General features: G+C 36.4%; 1 protein-coding gene across 2 annotated transcripts in view; it reads right to left on the bottom strand.

Annotated features, from left to right (window-relative positions):
* Positions 1 to 2549: 2549 nt before the first annotated feature.
* The window catches only part of ANKRA2 (ankyrin repeat family A member 2), a 70512-nt gene continuing 46685 nt past the window's right edge, over positions 2550 to 26376 (bottom strand). For both annotated transcript variants that reach the window (XM_053701425.1, XM_053701427.1), the window contains exons 5-9: positions 14553 to 14650; positions 11626 to 11751; positions 11409 to 11475; positions 7098 to 7178; positions 2550 to 4875 (exon numbers count right to left, since the gene is read on the bottom strand). In XM_053701425.1, the coding sequence (XP_053557400.1) occupies positions 4820 to 4875; positions 7098 to 7178; positions 11409 to 11475; positions 11626 to 11751; positions 14553 to 14650 (428 nt within the window). In that variant the 3' untranslated portion in view covers positions 2550 to 4819. The remainder of the gene's footprint in view (positions 4876 to 7097; positions 7179 to 11408; positions 11476 to 11625; positions 11752 to 14552; positions 14651 to 26376) is intronic.

Raw genomic sequence — 26376 nt, 5'->3', positions numbered from 1 at the left:
TGTACAACATGATGAATATATAGCATTGCTTGCCATCAGTCTATATTAAAGTGCCATAAAACATGTTGAGATCTGTGCATATCCTAAAAGGGCTAATTAAGTAAAGATAGTTTGTTTAAAAATTGCTAGCAAGTATTTTAAAATCATTTTTAAAAATTTGCAAAATTAGTTACATAGCTATACTGTATGAACTAGTCTGATCCATCCCCCCTTATCAGTGTTTAGCATCAGAAACAAAGGCATTGTATTTCAACTGAGTTCACAGCAGCTTATTTGCTTCTAGACATGCTCCAGCAGATAATGAGTGTTAAAGTCTAGCATTTTACCAAATAAAAGGTGGAAATAGATGCAGCCATAAAAGGAATTGTGTGGGGGGAGTTAGAGCTGTACAATTCAGAAACTTAAAAGAAAGGGTTAATGGCGAGGCACTGCAGTATAAATTTGCAGGTAAACTAATTAAAGTACATATTATTATATTTTGTGTCTATCCCAACTTGTTTTATGTCCCTTTAACACTACAAACGGATCCACTAGGTAAACAAATATATGAGTGCTAACAATACAAGTGCCTAGTCAGATTTCATCATATTTATATTTATCCTTGTATTCCATCCTGCCATTCCCAATGGAAAACTCTTTTATATTATTTTCCAAAGTGAACACATTTGTACGTAACATTAGAAATGAATTTCCACACATTTAAATATACTTAAAAGGGACAGGAAAACCCAAATTTTTCTTTCATGATTTGGATAGAACATGCAATTTTAAACAACTTTCCAACTTACTTCTATTATCAAATATGCTTCATTCTCTTGTTATCTTTTGCTGAAGGAACAGCACTGCACTACTGGCAGCTTGCTGAACACATCTTGTTAGCCAATTACAAGAGACAAGTGTGCAGGCACCAATCAGAAGCTAACTCCCACTAGTGTAGGATATGTGCATATTCTTTTTCAACAAGGGATACCATGAGAACTAAGCACATTTGAAAATAGAAGTTGATTAAAAACTGTTTTAAAATTACATTTTCTTTCTGAATCATGCAAGTTTAATTTTGAATTTCCTATCCCTTTAACTAAGAGGTATAGTAATTTATGAGATTTTTTTTTTTTTAAAGTGATTCTTTAACTCACTAATACCCTTATAAAAATGGGTGGAGTTTGTCTAGACAGGTTACTTAAATGGTTACGTTTATAATAATATATATATAATAATAAAGGGATAAAAGTGTGTCAATAAACACTCCTCTCAAATCCATTTTTAAAGGGACATTAAAAAGTTTGAGACAATAATATAAAATGTTTAATAAGGAGTAGTTTAAAAAAAACTGCAGTAAACTTTCGTGATCTATTTTGTTCCATTTTCTTGTAATTTAAACCAAAAAACTAAATTGTTTGTTTTCCCAATGCCACTGGGTTTCTATATCTATCTCTTCTACTGAGGATAAACAAGGCTGGGTGAAAACCCTGTTAGATTGTTAAACTATCTTATGTTCCTATGTTCCAACATGGCGGCACCCATTACTTTATAGCAAATAAACCTTTACATTTACATCTTCAATAATCAAAGGGACACAAGTCAAAATTAAACTTTCCTGATTCAGATAGAGCATGCAATTTTAAACAACTTTCCAATTTACTTCCATTAACAAAATGTGCACAGTATTTTTATATTTACACTTTTTGAGTCACCAGTTACTACTGAGCACGTGCAAGAATTCATAGAATATACGTATATGCATTTATGATTGGCTGATGGCTGTCACATGATACAGGAGGAGTGGAAATAGACATAACTTTGAAATTTGTCAGAAAAAAATCTACTACTCATTTGAAGTTCAGACTAAGGGGCATATTCATCAAGCTCCGTATGGAGCTTGATGCCCCTTGTTTACAGCGAGCCATCAGGTTTAAAGAACGCTGCTCCATAACTTGTCCGCTGGCTCTGAGGCAGCGGACAGAAATCAACCTGATCGAATATGATCGGGTTGATTGACACCCCCACGAATCTGAGGGGGCGGTATTGCACAAGCAGTTCTGATGAACTGCTGGTGCAATGATAAATGTCGGCATTTATCGATGTGCAGCGGACATGATACGCTAAATCGTATCATGTCCGCTCGCACTTTGATAATTATGCCCCTAAGTGCTATTGCATTGTATTTTTATCATGTATTTGTTGGTTATGCAAATCTACTGTGTTTACTGGTCCTTTAAACAGCTATTAACTTAAAGTGAAGGTCCATTTTAATGAATTAGTGCCCGGTTTTTAATAAACCAATTAAAAACAAGGGCACTTTAATTCATCAAAAATAACATTTCACTGTTTTCTTAAAAAAATTGCCTTTTAATCCTGAATGCAGCTCCAGCGATTCCCCCGGCCGTCGGAAGCCTCTGCAGACGTCAGAAATGACGAATCGGGCTTCCTCATTTTGGACCCGCGAAGACGGCTTGCGACGGGCGGAGGAAATGCTGGAGCGGCTGCCAGGATTAAAAGGTAAGTTTTTGAAGAAAAGAATAAAATGTCAATTTTGATTAATTAAAGTGCCCTTGTTTTTAATAGGTTTATTAAAAACCGGGCAATAATTCAAGAAAATGGACCTTCACTTTAAAAACACATCTACATACTATGCTTTTGCTTTGTATATACAGGTATACCCCACTCATACAGCGGGTTAGGGACCGGAGCCCCGCTGTAAAGTGAAAACCGCCTTAAATTGAAACAAGGCAGTTTTAGCTTTCTTTTCACTTGCCAGTGTGTTTAAAAACTTGAAAACATATTTGAACTAACATATATTAGTGGTGCAATAGTGATACATTTAGTTTAACACTAGCACGGCACAGTATTCAATTAGTATTCAATAAATACTGTACCTGTAAAATAGTGACAATTACTGTAGTACAATTTGCCAAACTATAGCACTGAGACACAGATTGCACTGTAATGCTGCAAACAGAGTGAACTGCGCATAACAAAATGGTGCCAGTCACTTTTCTCGCAAACTCACGATGATTACAGCACTATTTCATAATCCTTGGCGGTTGAACTTCAGCTCCACAAAGCGCTGTATTAGCGAATCGCTGTAAAGTGAAGCGCTGTAAAGTGAGGTATACCTGTATTGTTATGTCTAGCATTTGTTTTGTATTTACTGTTGTTTATCCCTTTAAGTCTGTTGAGCATCATTTGTAGCCTATATTTAATGTTAAAATGTTATGAATAGATATAAGCAATTAAACACTTACAAACAAATAGTGACATTTTCAGGAATTTGCTATTTTATAGAAGTCACATAGACTCCTTTAAAACTCTGGTAAAATGATATTTCTAGTCTCTTTTCCTAAAGTTAAATTTGTGACATTGTTTTATGTAATTTCAAGATAACTGCAGAAGCCAGTATTTCAATCTTTCTAGGAGAAGGGGGGGGGGGGGGAGCATAATTTACCATGGTGAATATCATGCAAAATAAATGGGTGTCAACTACATTGTTATTTTATTATGTTTAAAGGGCCACAATAATCAAGGGCATTTCAATTTTGAATAAAAGCACTTTTGCAACATACAAAAGTCAATACTGTTTCAGGGGCATATACATATATGCTGCAAGAGCACACCACCAACATTTAAACACTTGCTCAGAGATCCAGTGATGGTTTTATATAACACTCCTCAGCTCCTATGAGCCTACCATGGTTAACTCTTCAACAAAGCATACCAAGAAAACAAAGCAAATTTGAAAAGTAAATTGGAAAGTTGTTTAAAATTGCATGCTCTATCTGAATCATAAAAGTTTAACCCCTTATGACAAGTCTTTGAATGGGAATTGCGATTTTGATAGCGTGGTCTCGCTGCCAGCGGCGAGGCCGCACTATTCTATGATGACAGCCGCCAGAAGGGAGGTCATAATAGGGTGGTCCTGACGCTCGTGGTAAGACCCATGCTATTATGACCTGTAAAACCCTTAACGATCAGCGACGTACAGGGTACGTCGCAATTGTTAAGGGGGTTAAAGGAATAGTCTACGACAGAATTTTTATTGTTTAAAAACATAGATAATCCCTTTATTACCCATTCCTCAGTTTTGCATAACCAACATGGTTATATTAATATACTTTTTCCTCTGTTATTACCTTTTATCTAAACCTTTGCAGACTGCCCCCTTATTTCAGTTATTTTGACAGACTTGTATTTAAGCCAATCAGTGCCCCTTCATAAGTAACTCCACAGGTGTGAGCACAATGTTATCCCTATGGCACACATGAAATAACACCCTCTAGCTGTGAAAACTGTAAAATGCATTCAGATAAGAGTCAGCCTTCAAGGGCGTAGAAATCAGCACATTAGTCTACCTAGGTTTATCTTTCAACTAAGAATACCAAGAGAAAAAAAGCAAATTTGATGATAAAAGTAAATTGGAAAGTTGTTTAAAATTATATGCCTTATCTGAATTATGAAAGGCTAATTTTGACTAGACTGTCTCTATAAGTTTGGCTTTACTGACTCTGTTTAAATGTACAAAGTTCATAAAGCTTGTTTATATGGAAAACTTCTGTACAATCTGTCATATAAGTGTATGATAACAAAAACACAATGCTCATTTGGTTCAGTCAGCATGTGGGGGGGAATGAGTGCCAGTTTTGAGTACCAAAACACCTAAGTATCACATTGAAGCCAATTGTTTGGGTGATGTCTCAAATGCATTTTCAAAAGAAAATACTGAATTTATAATATATTAAACGTCCTAAAACAACAAACACAAAATACATGAATTAAGTGTAACAAACTATCCACATCTTCTGTTTTGATATACAACGGACAATTATTCTTTGATACTCTGAAGAAGCTGCAAAAGATGAGTCTCAATAACTTGCTGAACTGAAAGACAAAAGGGACAAAATGTAATTCAGGTATAAAAGTTCAAGAACAAAACTGCACAATAATTATATGTGTTCCTTATGAACAACACATTTTAGAAACACTGTGTGCTGTTTTATTTCTAATTGATTTTTTTTTATGGATTAGATTTTCAAAGACTTATTTTAAAAATGAACAGGTGAAAACTGATATTTTCGATTCTGGATACAGAATATTTTAAAAATGCTACAGCCAAAAAAGTTGGCAAACAGATATATCTTACTGGGCAGAGGTTTCCCAATCACGTCATTCCAGAATGGTGTTTGTGCGTGTGTGTGTGTATGTATGTATGTGTGTGTGTGTGTATGTATGTATGTGTGTGTGTGTGTGTGTATGTATGTATGTGTGTGTGTGTGTGTGTATATTTGTGTGTGTGTGTGTGTGTATATTTGTGTGTGTGTGTGTGTGTGTGTGTGTATGTGTGTGTGTGCGTGTATATGTGTGTGTCAGTGTTAATTTTGACGGCAAATTTCAATTTAGTCTTAGTTTTAGTCTTTTGACTAAAATGCCATTTTAGTTTTAGTCGTATTTTAGTCATCTGAATTGTTTTAGTTTTAGTCTAGTTTTAGTCGACTGAATCTCCAGTAGATTTTAGTCGACTAAATCTCCAGTAGATTTTATTCAACTAAAATCTAAGGGGTTTAGTTAAAGTGTAATGCATTATTTAAGCATTTCTCTATAATTTGCAAACTGATTATATACTCCAGGAGTAAACATAACACCTGTTAATATTTATGGTATTAAGGTTTAAACATGCAATAAAGACACAGATTTAGCCGTTGTGATATATAACATCTTTATTAAACTTAAAATTAAATAAAACCAAGTTTCATAAACAAACAGAAGTGCAACTTTAAAATATAAAAAAACAAAACTGTAAACTGTATTGGTTGTATTGCACATATTACCCACTATAAAAACTTTAACAGTTCTCTGTTAATAATTAAAACAAGTATCAAGTAACTCAACACAACAAAAAGCTTCTGCAGCTAGCACAGGCACAGCATAACTTAAACCCATACTCGTGGGTTATGCTTATTTCAATAGGAAGAATCAATTGATTGTTCAGATTCGAAAAAGTTTTGGCAACAATATTAGCACTGCTCTAGAACTTCCAAACTCATTATATACTCCTGGAGTAAAGGTTTATTAACCTGTTTTTATCTATGGGATTAAGGTTTGAACATGCAATACAGATTTAACAGGTTTAACTGTTGTGGTATATAACATGTCTTTATCTTAAATTTTAATAAAATTAAGTTTTGTAAATTTTACAAAAGAGCAGTAATTGCATATGGATTGATTATAACAACTTGCATAAAATGTTTTTGTCAGCACATTTTGATTTAGTTTTAGTCATAGTCTTTTGACTAAAATGTCATTTTGATTTAGTTTTAGTCATAGTCTTTTGACTAAAATGTCATTTTAGTTTTAGTCGTATTTTAGTCATCAGAATTTCTTTAGTTTTATAGACATTTTAGTCTAGTTTTAGTCAACGAAATTAACACTGGTGTGTGTGTATATGTGTGTGTATATGTGTGTGTGTGTGTGCGTGTGTGTGTGTGTGTGTGTGTATGTATGTATGTGTGTGTGTGCGTGTGTATATGTGTGTGTGCGTGCATGTATATGTGTGTGTGTGCATGCATGTATATGTGTGTGTGTGCGTGTATATGTGTGTGTGTGTGTATGTGTGTGCGTGTGTGTATATGTGTGTGTGTGTGTGCGTGTATATGTGTGTGTGTGCTTGTATATGCGTGTGTGTGTGTGCGTGTATATGTGTGTGTGTATGTGTGTATATGTGTGTGTGTGTGTATATATATATGTGTGTGTGTGCATGTATATGTGTGTGTGTATATGTGTGTGTGTGCGTGTATATGTGTGTGTGCGTGTGTGCGTGTATATGTGTGTGTGTGTGTGTGTGTGCGTGCGTGTATGTGTGTGCGTGTGTATATGTGTGTGTGTGCGTGTATATGTGTGTGTGCGTGTGTGCGTGTATGTGTGTGTGTGTGTGCGCGCGTGTATATGTGTGTGTGTGTGTATATATATATGTGTGTGTGCGTGCATGTATATATGTGTGTGTGTGCGTGTATATATGTGTGTGTGTGTGCGCGTGTATATGTGTGTGTGTGTATGAGGGGACTGAAATTTACTTTATAGACATTTTTCCCCCCATATGCACTCACCACTTCTATGGCCGAGGGCTACAGATAAGTCCATTGAGTTGTAGCCAGAGTCTGTCTCAATGGTTGGATCTGCTCCATTCTCTGTGAAAAAATGTGGGCAAGTATTAACAACATGCAGGAAATTACTGTGGACGGTTGTTATTAGAATACAATTCTAATGTAAACACTAATGCACCAGAAACAACTAACACATATCATAAACAACAACATTTGTATAAAGACACAAAGGTTGTGTAACCACAAATTCCTAAATCAGGTTCTAAACATTACTAAACTGGGGCAATTTTGTTTTTTAAATTGTGTGCCCTATCTGAGCCATGAAATGTTGTCTTTAGTGTCCCTTTAAAAGCAGCCCTGGCAGCTGAGAAAAATTCATCATAGTGAAACCGATGAACAGAAAACTTTACTTTGTAAACGATTCCTTTAAAAGTGAATTGTACTATATTATATTTCAACTTAGCAGCATTTGAAGGGACATTCCAGCCAAAATTGGAATCCACATGGATGTATTTCAGTTTTGAATAGAAGCATTTTTGTAATATAGATGTATTAGTAAAAATGCTTCTAATAAAAGCTATAGCTGTTTCAAATGTGTATTTAGGTATGCACCGAGCGCCAGCATTTTAAACACAGCACTCCCGAGAGCCTAAGGTGCTTGTACCATCTGGTAATGACTCCATAGTTAATTGCTGACATGATACAAGCCCCAGTGGCGCTCTGAGCAGCTGCAGTATTTAAAATGCTGGTGCACTGAGAATATCTAGCTATGCTTCACATGCACGTGCAGAGAAAAATGTTAACACTAAAACAGTGATAACTTTTACTAGACACATTTTTGACAATACATGTATAATGCAAATATGTTTCTATTCAAAGATGTAATTCATCTATGTGTATTTACATTTTTAACCGAAAAGTCCCTTTAACTGATCCAGTAATGTAGTATGGTTGGCAGTGTGCTCAGTATTATGTTATAATAGATTTTAAAGATGGACATTCTCCTCATTTAGTCTGAACAGAAGTGTTCTCTTTAAAGGGACAGTCTACATCAGAATTTTTATTGTTTTAAAAGATAGATAATCCCTTTATTACCCATTCCCCAGTTTTGCAAAACCAACACGGTTATATTACTACACTTTTTACCTCTGTGATTACCTTGTATCTAGGAACCTTCTTCCAGCCCCCTGATCACATGACTGTGACTGTTTATTATCTGTTGTCTTGCAGTTAGCATTGTGTTTGGCTAAATCTTAAATAACTTTCTGTGCCTGAACACAGTGTTATCTATATGGCCCACGTGTACTTTCAGTCTCTTTGTGTTGAAATGGAATTTAAAAAACATGTGATAAGAGGCAGCCCTCAAGGGTTTAGAAATTAGCATATGAGTCTGCCTAGGTTTGGTTTCAACTAAGAATACTAAGAGAAAAAAGCAAATTTGATGATAAAAGTAAATTGGAAAGCTGTGAGGCCAGGGATAACACCCTGAGGGTCCTCCAATTAATCAGCTACGCTAAGCACAAATCCATCCCACTAACCCTATTTTCGTTGGACGCCGAAAAGGCGTTCGACAGAGTGGATTGGCAAATCCTTAGAGAGGTAATGCTAAAGATGAATTTTTGCACTCCCTTCCTCAATCTTGTATTTTCCTTATATTCTACTCCAAACGCAAAATTAGGACTAATGGCACATTATCAGATACATTCACCATCTCTAATAGTACGCGCCAGGGGTGCCCCCTTTTCCCCACTACTTTTCGTGCTCTCTATTGAAGCGCTTGCTGTCTCTATACGGCTTAACCAAAACATATCTGGTGTCACGGTGGGAGATAGGGACCATAAAATGATTATGTATGCAGACGACATTTTATTTACTATCTCTAACACAGAAACCACCCTTCCAAACATCTTAGCAGAGCTAAAAAGATACTGCCAGGTTTCCAATTTTCACCTTAACGTGACAAAATCCGAACTCCTTAACATATCTGCTCCTTCTCAAACCATCTCTCACATAGAGAAAACCCTCCATATCCACATAGCAAAAAAGAAAATGAAATACCTAGGGATCAATTTGGCAAACAATAGCAATGACCTCTTCCTGTATAATTACCAAACACTTAGGGATGAGATAGCGAGAGATCTCCAACTATAGAGCAATAAACCAATATCCTGGCTAGGCAAGTTAGGTATCATTAAAATGAATATTTTTCCACGAGCTCTATACCTCTTTCAGGCCCTTCCTATCCCTTTGCCTCCCACTTACCTTACCCAATTACAAAAACTATCGATAGCTATATATGGCGGGGGAAAGGGAGCAGGATAAATAGACAAACAATGCATTTACCCAAACATAGAGGTGGGCTGGGACTCCCCAATTTTAAAATATACCGCAGGGCAATAATATTACAACACATAATAGACTGGAGTCATAATACAGTTCAGAAAGCTTGGGTCCAATTAGACAATCAAATCTTCTCTAAGGGTAACACAGCTACCCTGGCTTGGATTGAACGGCGCCACAGACCTACAATTCTGAAGTTGTATTCTATCGCACAAGAAACACTCAGAGAATGTGATAAGGCAATCTCCATTACCAACAAGATCTCTACACACTACTCCCCACTTCTCCCACTGAGAGAACATCCAGAGATACCGCTGACACACAATAGGATAGCTCACAGACATCCATACAAACTGAGGGATGGGGTCTTGCACTTTGCAATAGAAAGGGGGGACAACATTGCATCATTGGAATTCTTCCAGCAGTGGGACGGGACCCTGTTTTCGTCCTGGTTCACGTGCTTACAAATTAAACATTTTGTTGTTACACACAAACAAAAAAGCACGATGAATAGAGAGCTCACCCCCTTTGAACATTTATGTGTACAGCAGACCCCCCCAGAGACACACTATATCTCTTCTTTATAAGTTGTTACTGATAAGTGACGAACATTTACTCCCTACCATTACACAAGCTTGGGATAGAGACAAACTCTGATACACACCCCTCTGAGTGGAGGAGGGCATTCCAGATAGCAAGCAAGGCATCATCGTCTGCCAATATTCAAGAAATGCACTTTAAATTCATGAGTAGGTGGTATCTCACCCCCCCAAGTTAAATAAAACAAACTCTTAAATCACAGACTCATGCTGGAGGGGTTGCGGTCAAAAAGGAACAATGTATCACATTTGGTGGACTTGCCCAGTGATAGCCACTTACTGGGAGACTGTGTTTACTGCTATATCAGAGATAACTGAAATTGACCTAACGCCCCAAGTGCAAGTATTAAGGTTTCAAAATCTTCCCATTCTCCAAAATAAAGCTACAAGACTTTTATTTTTGATGATGATTAATGGAGCTAAAAAAACTCATCCCTGGGTTATGGAAATCAGTGACTCTCCCAACTATCAATGACTGGTACACCCAGATGACAGACCTCCTCACCTTGGAACGATATCACTTTATGAAAACAAATAATTTAGACCTGCATCAAATATTGACTGAAACCTGGGTCCGACACAAACCCCAAACTTTATCTGACATTCATACACCGTCAGGAGACTTACAAACAAACCAACTGTAGTCATCCCTGTGCTATACTCCCTCTTATGAAGACATACATTTTTCTTTTTGCACTAGTCCTCGCTGCAAATTTGCCCTTGAGCACCTACGCCGGTGTGTTAGCGTCATTTATCAACATACGAGTATTGGTCCATAATATTACACCTATGATCCATCATACTGTCTCCCTATTCCCCTCCCCCCCTTACCTCCCCTCCTTTTTTTTTCTCTTCTTCTCTTTTCTTTGCTTTTTTCTCCTACCTCTCTCTTTTTTGATTCTCATCATATTTCAAACAACAAAGATAGCTTCCTCAAATCACGGGGCTCAACTCATTAAGAAGTCCCTATTTACCACCAATTTTAAACCCTACTTCTACTGATTTTTTGCTATTACACAGACAAAAGTTAGCAATTAAATTGTATTACCATCTTTATGTACTGAGGCAACGGACTCAATATTTGTTGATTATGGAAATGTGTTCGCTGTCTCTAATGTTGTTTATTGTTTTATAAACAATGTTGTAACTTTTAAACTTTCAATAAAAATTATAAAAAAATAAATAAATAAATAAATTGGAAAGTTGATTAAAATTACATGTCCTATCTGAATAATGAAAGAAAGTTTAATTTTGACTAGACTGTCCCTTTAAGAGTTCCTTAGCCATAATGTTGTTTCTCTTCATACAATTGTTTGTTTGCATGTGTCAACAAGCAGACCAGTCTAATTATTACAACACAAGAACAGGGTCTCACCTAAAAGGATTTTGACGCATTTCACATGATTTCCATGCACGGCGTATAGCAATGGTGTGCCACCATTCTAGGGTGAAAAAAAAATAAAAATAAATTATATATATATATATACACACACACATACACACACACACACATACACACACACATACACACACACACACACACATACATATATAAATGGATGGTTTCAAAAATATACCAACAATCTTCTCACCCAGTCATATTCATTGACATCCACTCCGCACTCCACAAGCATCTTCACTATATCTGTGTATCCTTTACTACAGGCCAGTGAGAGAGCACTTTCTCGACCTTTTCCCAAGACTTGAGGATCTGCACCCTTGGGGGGAAAAATGACATTAAATTACATTTTATGTTAACAAAAATACAGAAGCATATTTAAGCAAGAGAAAGAAAATTGATGTGCAGTATATAGTAAAAGTGTGCTAGAACAGAAGTAAGCTCTGACAGTTTTTTTTTTCCACAAATCTTTTTTTTTCAACTCCAGTCCTAAAATCACAATAACAGATCTCATGTTAAGTATTTATAGGATGATTTAGTAGCTCAACCATTGGGACGGATTTATTCATGTTCAGGTAGGGAAATTCTAATGCAAAACAAAAATAGAAGCTGTATTTCATTAGCACATGTATGTTTTGCCTTGCTGATCCTTTCTTACCATGGCCTAGTTTCTATTGCTGTTGTAAACTGTGAAAGTAAGTATCCTCATTAAAGTCTATGGTGATGGTTTATGTTACCACCAGTTTAAAAAAGCATTGGAAACTAAGCTTATGTGTTTAACTCCACTCAGGAGCTGCAAACATTATGTCCAAGCATAAAAAGCTTGGTAACGGATACCTGCTCTTGATTGGCTGCGTCATTCTTGGAAGCTACAATGCTTGTGGCTCCCAAACAGAACTCTGTTTTTAGACCCTTTGTATGGTCAAACACATATCAAGCTAGGAGCAGTAATGAAAAAATGATATGCTCTACAAAATTAGAGCTTCTCAGTTTTGCATCACAATGTCTCTTTAAAGGGACAGTACACTGTAAAATTGTTTTTATATTAATGTATTTTCAATGGCTTGTTATACCAGCTGCAAAGTATAAAATATATGAGAAATTGCATATTCAGGTTTATTTGTGTATATGAAGTAGCTGGTTTTGTGCTTTTAAACCATAGCCTATTACAATGGTTTGAGCTTCAGGTAATATCAGATCTCATTATGTAATCACTTTTATGTACATAGACTTGCTTCCTTATCTTATATTTGTCTGGAAAACCAAAGCTCAATACTTAAATAATAAAATGATAATTTTCCATTGTTCTCTCTAACTATCCTGCACCCCACTGGGAGTGTCATTTCTTCTGCTGGCTGTGTTTACTTAGGCTATTCAATAGCTGAGACTCCAGTATCAAAACTTTCAGTAAAGGTTGGGATACCACAGGCTAAATCAGCTATTTCAAAGTCCAAAATAGGGGTAAAGGAGCTACTTGTAAAACAATTTAATACACTCCAGCAGGTAAAATGGATCATTGGGAACAATTTAAATGGGAGAATTTTTTTTAGTGAACTGTCCCTTTAAGTCTGCTTCTTAGTAATATTTGAGGAGTACAATTGAAAGACCCTGCAAATTATCAGTATAGATTTATCTTCAGTACAAGCTAAGAATAAATAAAAAATATTACACCCATGATACTAAATAAAATGGCAAATAAAGATAAGCCAGTCACCACGATTATTACTAGGGTTGCACCGATACCGATACTAGTATTGGTATCGGTACCAAGTATTTGCATGAGTACTTGTACTCGTGCAAATGCACCGATACTTAAATCGATACCTCCACTTTCTACCCATATGCTATCTTGTGGCGTTTTTTTCAAACTGCATGTTCCCATTTAATTTTAAGCTGAAGTGGAGACTAAACAAAAAATTGTTTACTACTGTTCTGCCAATACAAATTGCTGTTATTTGTATTATTGTAGGAGAGATCACTGTACCTTGTTCAGACAAACCCCTGAAGTACTGGTCAGTTAACAAACTGAGATTTCCAGCTCTGGCTAAAATGGTCCAAAGATATCTTTCTGCCCCATGCAGTAGTGTGGAAAGTGAAAGACTGTTCAACTTAGAGTCAAACCTCCTTACTGATAGCAAAAACAGACTTATAGCTGAACATGCAGAGAGGCTTCTGTTCCATAAAAAGAACTTGCCACTAACTTTTGAAAAATTATTCTAATTGCTAAATTGCCTTTTTACTGCTAGTTCTCATCTTGCACAATGATGTTCAAAACATACTGTACTCTGAGGAACATCCATAGGTTAGCTTATATAATTGCAGGAAGAGTACTCATGGCAAAAATTAAGTTAATTCCAATGAACACTCATCCTGCAATTATAGGACTAGATTTAGATTACATTTGATTGGTAAGCTTTATCAATGCTTTGTTCACATTTCCAACTCCACAGACTTTAATGGAGTAGGACATGTAATGAAAGCATTGGTAAAGCTTACCAGTCAAATGTAATTTAGCACATAGTGTTGTTCCCCATGATTAAACAGTGCACTGTTCTATTTTTTACTGTATTGCACTTTTGGTTGGTTGTGATTTAATATTTGTTATTTGTGGTTATTATTAATAATATATTTTATTGTAATATTTTTATTTATAAACATGTTCTGTGAACTTTATGACAAATAAAACTGTTTTATTATTTCATAATGTCTTTTAAGTTACAGTCCTTCATAATTATAAAGAATGAATCTTAAATAATTAGTCTGTATTGTGCTTGGTTAACTGTCATATGACATTACAAAACAAAAAGTATCGGTAATTGGTATCGGCGAGTATTTGAAAACAAGTATCGGTACTTGTACTCAGTCTTAAAAAAATGGTATCGGTGCAACCCTAATTATTACCATAACATGAACCGTCAAACAAGAATATCTAAATATATAAATTGATTACAGTGATGGGATAGGCCCAGCTCTACATAAATACTTTGGAAGGACAAGACAAATGCAACAAAGGAGAAAGGGAATAGAGATGGTTTTGGTATTTGACCCCAGCAATCCATTCCAGAACAACACAGAATTATTCATCAAGTGTTAGCACATAATTATTTTGTTGCTGCTTACGTTCTGAAGGAGAAACTCTACCACAGCTATCTGGCCATGAGCTGCGGCCCACATAAGAGGAGTGAAGCCTTCTTCATCTGTCAGGTTTATCACACTTTCTGAAACAAAACAATTTTACAAATATAACTGGATGTGAAATGTATTACAGTTTGTTGTACCTAAAACAATGGGCCAATAATATGTGAAAAAGTATGTGCTCACCTGCTTTATGCAAAATTATTATTTCCTAATTTTTAAAAAAATGTTTTTTGCAATTAGTGACTTGGCATAGGCATAGTATTAGGAACCAGGCATCAGTGAAGTTATCTTATAAAGTTCTAAAAACAAAGTTAGTCTTTTTATGTAGAACTTTAGCTATGTTTTTTCCCATATTAAATAATAGCTCTTGGTCTAAAACTAAGGGATGTAGACATTTCATAAATAGCAAAACTAAAATGAGATTTTATTTTAACCCTCCTGCATTGGAAGAAAGTTTATGCCAATCAAATCCCAAAACGGCAACAAAAGATTAAATTATGTTTACCTGATAATTGTATTTTTTTCTGACGGGAGGAGTCCAGAGCTGCATTCATTACTTTTGGGAATTCAGAACCGGGCCACCAGGAGGAGGCAAAGACACCCCAGCCAAAGACTTAAATACCTCCCCCACTTCCCTCATCCCCCAGTCATTCTGCCAAGGGAACAAGGAACAGTAGGAGAAATATCAGGGTGAAAAAGGTACCAGAAGGATAAAAAAATTAAGAAACGGCCGTTCCATAGAGAAAACGAGAGTCCACAGCTGCATTCATTACTTTTGGGAAAACAATACCCAAGCTATAGAGTGTCAGGGCATCTGTAGTTGTCAGTGGACAATATATATATATATATATATATATATATATATGTAATAAAATAAAATAAGTATGAAATCTCTCAAATAGTAGGATTCAGGTTAAACCTTTCCTCCCCTCCCCACTTAGGGCTAGATTTATCAAAGCTGAGGCATACAGGGGCACGTATACGCACCCCTGTACGCCTCAGCTCGCCTGTGGCGAGGGGAAATTACCCGCAGGTAATCAACATTGCACACAATTTTGCGCTTGCGTGCAATCCCGCCCCCTGCCCGCGCACAGCCAATCACGCGAGGGCAGGAGCTGTCAATCTCCTAGGTCGGACTCGACTGCGGAGATTGAATTTCGCTACCTTAGAGGTGGCGAAGAGGTTAAAGAAGAGGCGGTCTGGTGACCGCTGCTTGATAAATTACGGCGAGCAAGTTCTTGTGAGAACTTGCACCCGTAGGGCTTTGGTAAATCGAGCCCTTAATATGCTGGATTGTACCTTTGTTCAATGCATTTGGTCATTTGGTGAAGACTGGCTTTGAAGCTCAGGAAGGTAAAAATGAACACTTACTTGGTGATCAAATGTTAGACCACCAACCTCTGTTGTGGACGAGATTCTACACTATTTTCAGATAGAATTTCAAGATATTATGAGCTAACAGACACATGTGATAACTTAACACAATGTCTCACTGAACTCTTTTGAAGCCTAATTGTATGCAAGAGCTAATTATCTCCTGCTGGAATACACAAAATATCCCACTTTCCAGACTTGGTAAAAACTTAGGCCTAGATAACTCCCGCTGGTAGTCTTGAAGCCTCTCGGAATTAAGGTAGAAAAAATCCTATTGGCTGATGCAATCAGCCAATAGGATTGAACTGGCATTCTATTGGCTGATTGGAACAGTCAATAGAATTGAACTTCAATCCTATTGGCTGATTGCATCAGCCAATAGGATTTTTTCTACCTTAATTCTGATTGGCTGATAGAATTCTATCAGCCAATTGGAATTGAAGGGACGCCATCTTGGATGACGTCATTTAAAGGAACCTTCATTCAGTCGTCGGCCATGGAAAGAAGAGGATGCTCTGCGTCAGATGTCTTGAAGATGGACCCGCTCCGCACTGGATGGATGAAGATAGAAGATGCCATCTGGATGAAGACTTCTGCCAGTCTGGAGGACCACTTCTGCCCGGTTGGATGAAGACTTCTGCCCGTCTGGAAGACCACTTCTGCCCGGTTGGGTGAAGACGTCTCCCGGTAAGGTGATCTTCAAGGGGTTAGTGTTAGGTTTTTTTAAGGGGGTATTGGGTGGGTTTTAGAGTAGGGTTGGTTGTGTGGGTGATGGTTTTTAATGTTGGGGGGGGATTGTAATTTTTTTTTCAGGTAAAAGAACTGATTACTTTGGGGCAATGCCCCGCAAAAGGCCCTTTTAAGGGCTATTTGTAATTTAGTGTAGGGTAGGGTTTTTTTTTTATTTTGGGGGGGCTTTTTTATTTTGTTAGGGGGATTATATTAGGTGTAATTAATTTAAAAGTCTTGTCATTTCTTTATTATTTTCTGTAATTTAGTGTTTGTTTTTTTGTACTTTAGATAATTTTATTTAATTGTAATTAATTGTATTTAATTTAGGTAATTAATTTAATTGTAGTGTAGTGTTAGGTGTAATTGTAACTTTATTTTACAGGTAAATTTGTCTTTATTTTAACTAGGTAGTTATTAAATAGTTAATAACTATTTAATAACTATTCTACCTAGTTAAAATAAATACAAACTTGCCTGTAAAATAAAAATAAACCCTAAGCTAGCTACAGTGTAACTATTAGTTATATTGTAGCTATTTTAGGGTTTATTTTATAAGTAAGTATTTAGTTTTAAATAGGAATTATTTAGTTAATTGTAGTAATTTTATTTAGATTTATTTAAATTATATTTAAGTTAGGGGGGGTTAGGTTTAGACTTAGGCTTAGGGGTTAATAACTTTATTATACTGGTGGCGACGTGTGGGGCGGCAGATTAGGGGTTAATAAATGTAGTTAGGTTGCGGCGAAATTGGGGGCGGCAGATTAGGGGTTAATAAATATAATGTAGGGTTTGGCGATGTTGGGGGCAGCAGATTAGGGGTTCATAAGTATAATGTAGGTGGCGGTGGTGCCGGAGCGGCAGATTAGGGGTTAATAATATAATGTAGGTGTCAGCGATGTTGGGGGCGGCAGATTAGGGGTTAATAAGTGTAATATTAGGGGTGTTTAGACTCAGGGTTCATGTTAGGGTGTTAGGTGAAGACATAAATGTATTTCCCCATAGGAATCAATGGGGATGCGTTAGGAGCTTTACGCTGCTTTTTTGCAGGTTTTTTTCAGCCGGCTCTCCCCGTTGATGCCTATGGGGAAATTGTGCACGAACACGTTTTAACAGCTCACCGCTAACATAAGCAGCGTTGGTATTGAGGTGAGATGTGGAGCAACATTTTGCTCTTCGCTCACTTTTTTGGCGGTTAACGCCGGGTTTGTAAAAACCCGTAATACCAGCGCTGTCTGTAAGTGAGCGGTGAGCATAAACTGCTCGTTAGCACCGCACCCTTGTTAACGCAAAACTCGTAATCTAGGCGTTAGATTTTAAATAGCAGAATGTATACTTAAAAAGTCATATAACTGATTTGTCTATAATTTTCAAATCTATTTAAAATACTCAAATAACACACACACACACACATTTTATATATATATATATATATATATATATATATATATATATATATATATATGTGTGTGTGTGTGTGTGTGTGTGTGTGTGTGTGTGTGTGTGTGTGTGTGTGTGTGTGTGTGTATTGATCTGGGGCAATGCAATTCAGATTGTAAAGGATTAAATAAAAATTGTAATAATCACACTTTAAAATATGTAACATATTTATATATTTTTTTCTGTCTTCCAGACATCTAAAAGGACAAATTGGGATACATATGCTGAGTTAATAAATAGCAATACAGTCAATTTAAAATGTCCAATTTTAATAACCTATTCCTTTATATTTTTCAGGCACCTAATAAGTACAAAAATAATTGGTATTTTAAATAATATCCTATGTGTTTTAAACTCTCAAAGAGAAATATACAGATATGAAACATTAATCTGTATGGGATAGTAATCCAATGTAGATATAATTATATGAAAATTACATATGTTTGCTGATCTCAAGGTATGTATATGATGTTAAGATGATGGCTGAGATATTAATTGGATCCATGCTAAAAAGTATTAAAATCCTTTTAAATACCCACATATTTTAAATATATAAGAATTACTTTGTATTATGAGAAATATGTCATATCTGGTTTTAAAATGCTCAGGATGAGTGGTGTGACGTGGTACACTACACATGGAACATGTGACTTATTAATACTAGAAAATATAATACATTGTAAAAATATTTACATGAATCCATATTAAACTATAGCAGCATTGAAATTACTAACTGCATTTCTGTATATATGCTGCCACCTATGGTTCAGAAATGGCATTGCAGTCAAAAGCTATTTGGCTGCTCAGGGAGGCGTCTTCCAGGTGACCAATGAGAGGGACAAGCTCCGGGGGTGAATCACAGACAAGCTTCTGAAGGGCCTATCATATCATTTCACCAATGATTAAGATATATAAGCTGAAAGCAAGAGGAGATAGGAGGCTGGCTGACTTTTTGCTTACCTATGGACTGATAACTTGCTGCGTTGGTACACAGTCATTTTTAAGCAAATTGGGCTACTTTTTCTTATCCACATTGCAAATACCCTTATTTTCATATGAGGAGAAATAAGGAATATTGGAAGCTGAAATATCGATTTGGTTATTTTTTTTTTAAGTATACGCGATTGATAAATATATGTATAATATTTAAATCAAAGGTATTTGGTAACTATAACTAAATTGCAGTTAGTAATTTTGAAAGGGCACTTTGTATTTTAGTTTGCGCTCATAATCCTGTGTAATTTAAAACTAGTCATTAATGCTAAGTAATTTATCTTTGTGTATATATATATATATATATATATATATATATATATATATATATATATATATATATTAGAATTTGTCTAAATTGTAGATAATTAAGAATTTATTTAGCTTAGATAAATTGGCATATAAACTGAGTAAGAATATATATAATTTCTGGTGTTTCAATTAGGGTTGTATAGAATCACTTGTGGGCTAAATAGCTTATATAATATAAGTATATATTTGCCTAGAAGTTAGGGATCCATACTGTGATATTTCATTGTGGTATTTTAATGCAATTCAGTTGTAAATAAGGTTAATTCTAAAGATATATTTGGTTTGCTTTGTAAAGGATATTGTAACAGTTTTAAACTTGTATAGTTTGATTCATAATCTGGTTTCTATAGATATAATTCAATGTGTCTATACATTTTAACTAATATAAAGAATTTAGGAATTTACATTAATTTTATCGTTTTGTATATGCATTTTATTGGGGGTTTGTTTTAAAGAATTATTAAAAAATATTGTATAATAACCCGGCCATATACTGACATATTATTTGGAGGCACAGTGCTGAGATATTATTAATATTTATTACATTGATCTAATATATTTGTAGTAAATAGAAATTATTATTAAAAAAATATATATATTAAAAATTAATTTTTGAAAAATTGATAAAAAAAATATTAATTTTTCATATTTCAAAATTAATATTAATATTTTTGAAAATATTTTTTTTTCTTCTTCTTATTGGTCAAAATTGTATTAGCGTTTTAATTTAACTAAAAACTAAGCCAATATAATAATGTCTGTTACTAGAAGTGAATCAATTAATTCTATACACAATGTTGAAATATTTTCCCCAAAATCACCTGTTAGTCAGAAACGCTTAAAACAGAAGCCATTACTTACCTTAAAAATAAATTAAATATTAAGGGAGAATTAGGCGCTTACATTAAAGGACCAGTCAACACAGTAGATTTGCAAAATCAACAAATGCAAGATAAGAAGACAATGCAATAGCACTTAGTCTGAACTTTAAATGAGTAGTAGATTTTTTTTCTGACAATTTTAAAAGTTATGTCTTTTCCCACTCCCCCTGTACCATGTGACAGCCATCAGACATTCACAAATGCATACACGTACCATGTGACAGCCATCAGACATTCACAAATGCATACACGCTTATCCTTGCACATGCTCAGTAGGAGCTGGTGACTCAAAAAGTTTAAATATAATAAGACTGTGCACATTTAGTTAATAGAAGTAAATTGGAAAGTTGTTTAAAATGGCATGCTCTATCTGAATAATGAAAGTTTAATTTTGATTGAGTGTCCCTTTAAGACTAAGGCCAAAAATATTGCAGATAATATATGGTGTGGCGAAATATTTCAAGGGCTGTTAAAATTGGGCCAACCTCTGAAGCGGGGAAAATGCGATGAAATAATTTTCAAAACTTGGGGCCTGCTCCTATACGTGAACAATGAAATGTACAATAAAATAGAAGTACAAAATTCACAATTGGAGCAACTGAGGGGTGAAATTATTCATTAAGGTTAGATGAGGAACAGGCAGAACGAATCTAGAATAAAATTGATGAGTTTGCCGAAGACATGTCCACTTTACAAAAATATAACCAGAATTTAGTTGCCCAGATAGAAGATTTGCATAAAGAACTTGCACAAAGTCAGAGAGAAATAAGTGGTTTAAAAAGATTGTATCGTCGTAATGAAAACCCCTCTATTAGCAATGAGGATAATGCAGATAATCCTAAATCTCTTAAAGATTACATTAGGACTGAACTGCAGAAATTTAGGGAAGAATTTAGACAAAGAACCCCTATTGGGTCAGAAGTAAATTTCCCAAATAGACAGTCACCTCATGCTATAAATTCAGGGAACTATACCTCAGCTGAGGAGGGGGAGGAAAGCTCTAATAGTGAGTCAGAGTGCGGAGCTAGCTACCCAAATAGCCCACGTAGTAATAATGTACGTAGGGGGTCTCCCCATAGTGAATATAGGGCAGATAAGAGATGCTCCCACCCCAAAAATAAGACTCCTAGGAAAGCCCAAGATACGTCTAATATGGTATATGACACCCCTAAAATATTTCAATTTTTAAGTCATGCAGTACATAAGTTCTCCAACAAGGGAACCAATTCTATAATTGACCACTTAGAGGCTTTTGAAAATGCTTTATCCATAATGAATGTCACAAGTGAGCAGTCAGAAATTGACTTTCTGCCCTGGGTATTTGAAGGTAAATATCACAAATTCTTTGCTTCACTAAAGGATATGAATATTCATTCCTGGAATGAGACAAAATCACAGTGCAGAAAATAATTCGGGCAATGTCGCACTAAAACTGCAGTGAAAATTGCTGTATACGGTTTAAAATGTAGTGCGAATTAAAGCCCTATAGAATTCCTTTCTGTACTAAAAAGTGCGTACAGTATGGCTGAAGATTATCCCATATTTGAATGCTCAGAATTTGTGAATTTATTTTTCAAAGCACTGCCCGCGCCCATCAAACTTAATTTAGCTAGAGATTTTGATGAGAACTGCTCATTGGACTGGCTGATCAAAGAGAGTACAAAGTTATACTCTATTCAGCAGTCCGGTGAACAGTGGGTTAAAAGGGAACCAAAACCCAGTCCCAAAATTGTGGCAGAAACTAGGGTGTCACCTAGCCCCCTCAATTTGGAGTTTAAAAAGAAAACCTATGCAGAGGTGGCCAGAGAAAACAGGCCATCCCCAAAAAGTTTTAACTCTGCCCCTTCCCCAACATGGGCTGAGGTGCAAAGAGATTATGCTCAAGATGGGGGCATACCCAGGTAAATAATTATACCCAAAGAGATGAACTCCCACAAAATAATTGGTATCCCCATAAAAATAAATACCAAAAGTGGTGAAAATACTTTCAGGTTAACCAGACACCCCAAGTAAATAGTGCTTCCCAAAATACTAACACTGAACAAGTTGAACCCCAAAGACAACCACGTCAAAATAGGAGAAATAGCTATGATTCTGAGAGATCCCAAGGATCCAGGAATCAGTACCCTGGGACATCAAAAAATCGGTCCATGGGTAAAGATAGCTTGTCCATTCAAGTGGGCCAACTCAGCACACAAGTCAGTTAAATATGTACACTATTTACTAATATGAGTCAAGCTTTTGCAGCTCAGCAACCTAGTAATCCTTTTTTAGGGGTACAGCCAGTGGCCAGCAGTGGGCCACAGGCAGTCATAAATACTGCAGTATTACCTGAGAGAGGGGGGAGAGATATACCAAATGAAATGCTAAATGTCAATAATGGTACTAACCATATTCTCTTCCTATTAATTATGAGCGATCCAATATATCTCGCACCCGACATAACTGTCACGTGGTGGAAGAGAAGCTAGATGCTGTGGAGACTCATTTCAGGAATAACTCTATACCTGAAATCACTATCCTACAAATAGATGATCAGACTCCTTTAAGCGGCTCTGATGGTAATACCTTTAAAATTTTGCCTGGAAAGATAGTGAATATTTCCTTAGACGGCGATGTATTAACCATATCTCTCCACAAGGGGGATGCTAAGACCCCTAAAGGGGAAGGCCACACTCAATACCTCACAGAAATTGAGAGAGTTAAAGATGATGTATTTATCCCTATGAAAGTGCATGAACTTGGTAAAACCAAATATGCTAAATTGAACTTAAAACAGGAAGCTAGCTATATAAGAGAAGGCTTATTAGCGCAGATTGCTGAACCTAAGGTGATTAAATATCTTTCTCCCCAAGTACCACTGTGTCCACGGCCTGGATCACAGGTCTGAAAGCTAGAATATCACAGCTAAGTGTTTATTATCTATCTCTATAGGTAATAAATCGGCAAAACACCTGTTTTTAGTTTTAAATACTCCCCATAATCAAATATACATTGGCAATGATATCTTACATATATATGCCATACAAATAGATTTGATTAACTCTTGCCTCTGGAGCAGGTTAAAGGGAGACCCTGAAGAATTCCAGGATGAAAAACGCAGCCCTTAAATCAAACCAGCAAATGCCATATGCTGTAAATATGCAGGTGTCTAACGACGTTATAATCCCTGCTGGGGCTGATAAATTCCTCTTATCCTTAAAAACTTCTGAAACACTAATATGCATCTCCCATAGAATGCAAGATCTGGGTATAACAAAGACCCATACTCCTATGGTAAATATTGGAACTATTCCAATACATGTTATTGCGCATAACATGACCCCACAGGATATAACCGTATCCAAGGGAACTACCATAGGATATGCGCTGGATTCAAGTTATTACACTTTTGGATTCTAGAATAATATAATTGGGCTACTACCTGAAGGATACTTAACTGAAGAACAATTAATAGAACAAACCTTTGCATCTATGCCAGAGGGACTATTTATAATTCAGTCTATTTATCCCTTCAGCTCAGAGGAAGGCATCTGTAAAATTGAAGAAGCCTCTCTAGTATTTGATCATCCAATAAAAGATCAAGAATACCCCAATACCCAAAGTCATGGGGGCAATGTAAATTATAATCAAGGGGACCTCACCTCTAGGTTGGAAGAAGCCTATAAAATAGGACAGCCTGAAATTTTTCCAGGATTTCAGCAAATAGTCGAAGAGCAACTATCTTTAGCTAATGGCTGTTCCAGTGATGATGAACGCCAACGGATACGAGAACTCCTGATGGAGTACAAGGATATTTTTGCTAGGGATTCTTAGGACTGTGGGACTACAGACTTGCACATTGCAAGAATCCAAACCGATCCCAATGCACCACCTGTCTTTGTCAAACAATACAGACTTCCTTTAGCCTCATATGTTTCTCTTGCAGAAATCATAAGGAACTTGGAAGAAAGAGGTATTATCCGACAGGTGCACAGCTCTTATAACAATCCTATTCTAGGTGTTCTTAAGCCCAATGGACAATGGCGTTTGTGTGCTGACTTAAGACAGCTAAACAAGCGAGTGTACACATCTGGCTGGCCTGTGCCATATATTGACCAGTGCCTAGCGCAGATGCAGGGATCCAAAATATTCACTGCCATTGATTGTGCACAGGGATATTGGACCATAAAGGTATATAAGGAGGACCAGTATAAGCTGGCATTCTCATTCCAAAAGGTCCAGTATGCATTCCAGAGACTCCCATTCGGATACATAAATTCAGGACATGAATTTGCTGTATTCATGCATAAGGCTATGCCTGATGCACTGGAAAGGGGGACCTTATCATATGTTGATGATGTTTTAATCAAAAAAAAAGTCATGGGGGCAATGTAAATTATAATCAAGGGGACCTCACCTCTAGGTTGGAAGAAGCCTATAAAATAGGACAGCCTGAAATTTTTCCAGGATTTCAGCAAATAGTCGAAGAGCAACTATCTTTAGCTAATGGCTGTTCCAGTGATGATGAATGCCAACGGATACGAGAACTCCTGATGGAGTACAAGGATATTTTTGCTAGGGATTCTTAGGACTGTGGGACTACAGACTTGCACATTGCAAGAATCCAAACCGATCCCAATGCACCACCTGTCTTTGTCAAACAATACAGACTTCCTTTAGCCTCATATGTTTCTCTTGCAGAAATCATAAGGAACTTGGAAGAAAGAGGTATTATCCGACAGGTGCACAGCTCTTATAACAATCCTATTCTAGGTGTTCTTAAGCCCAATGGACAATGGCGTTTGTGTGCTGACTTAAGACAGCTAAACAAGCGAGTGTACACATCTGGCTGGCCTGTGCCATATATTGACCAGTGCCTAGCGCAGATGCAGGGATCCAAAATATTCACTGCCATTGATTGTGCACAGGGATATTGGACCATAAAGGTATATAAGGAGGACCAGTATAAGCTGGCATTCTCATTCCAAAAGGTCCAGTATGCATTCCAGAGACTCCCATTCGGATACATAAATTCAGGACATGAATTTGCTGTATTCATGCATAAGGCTATGCCTGATGCACTGGAAAGGGGGACCTTATCATATGTTGATGATGTTTTAATCAAAAAAAAAGTCATGGGGGCAATGTAAATTATAATCAAGGGGACCTCACCTCTAGGTTGGAAGAAGCCTATAAAATAGGACAGCCTGAAATTTTTCCAGGATTTCAGCAAATAGTCGAAGAGCAACTATCTTTAGCTAATGGCTGTTCCAGTGATGATGAATGCCAACGGATACGAGAACTCCTGATGGAGTACAAGGATATTTTTGCTAGGGATTCTTAGGACTGTGGGACTACAGACTTGCACATTGCAAGAATCCAAACCGATCCCAATGCACCACCTGTCTTTGTCAAACAATACAGACTTCCTTTAGCCTCATATGTTTCTCTTGCAGAAATCATAAGGAACTTGGAAGAAAGAGGTATTATCCGACAGGTGCACAGCTCTTATAACAATCCTATTCTAGGTGTTCTTAAGCCCAATGGACAATGGCGTTTGTGTGCTGACTTAAGACAGCTAAACAAGCGAGTGTACACATCTGGCTGGCCTGTGCCATATATTGACCAGTGCCTAGCGCAGATGCAGGGATCCAAAATATTCACTGCCATTGATTGTGCACAGGGATATTGGACCATAAAGGTATATAAGGAGGACCAGTATAAGCTGGCATTCTCATTCCAAAAGGTCCAGTATGCATTCCAGAGACTCCCATTCGGATACATAAATTCAGGACATGAATTTGCTGTATTCATGCATAAGGCTATGCCTGATGCACTGGAAAGGGGGACCTTATCATATGTTGATGATGTTTTAATCAAAAACACAGACTTTGAAAAACACATCACAGAACTTAAACACGTCCTCAGCCAACTTAAAAGGGCAGGCGTCAAATTATCCCTACAAAAAGCTCAATGGTGCCGCACTCGTGTAAACTTCTTAGGCTATAATAAATTCTAAAAACCCAATATCATAAAGGAATTGAGATCGTTCCTGTGTATGACGAATTACTCTTGCAAATTTATTGATAATTATG

Source organism: Bombina bombina, chromosome 2, assembly GCF_027579735.1.
Source record: "Bombina bombina isolate aBomBom1 chromosome 2, aBomBom1.pri, whole genome shotgun sequence".
Classification (NCBI taxonomy): Eukaryota; Metazoa; Chordata; class Amphibia; order Anura; family Bombinatoridae; genus Bombina; species Bombina bombina.
This window is presented reverse-complemented; position numbering and strand designations above follow the sequence as displayed.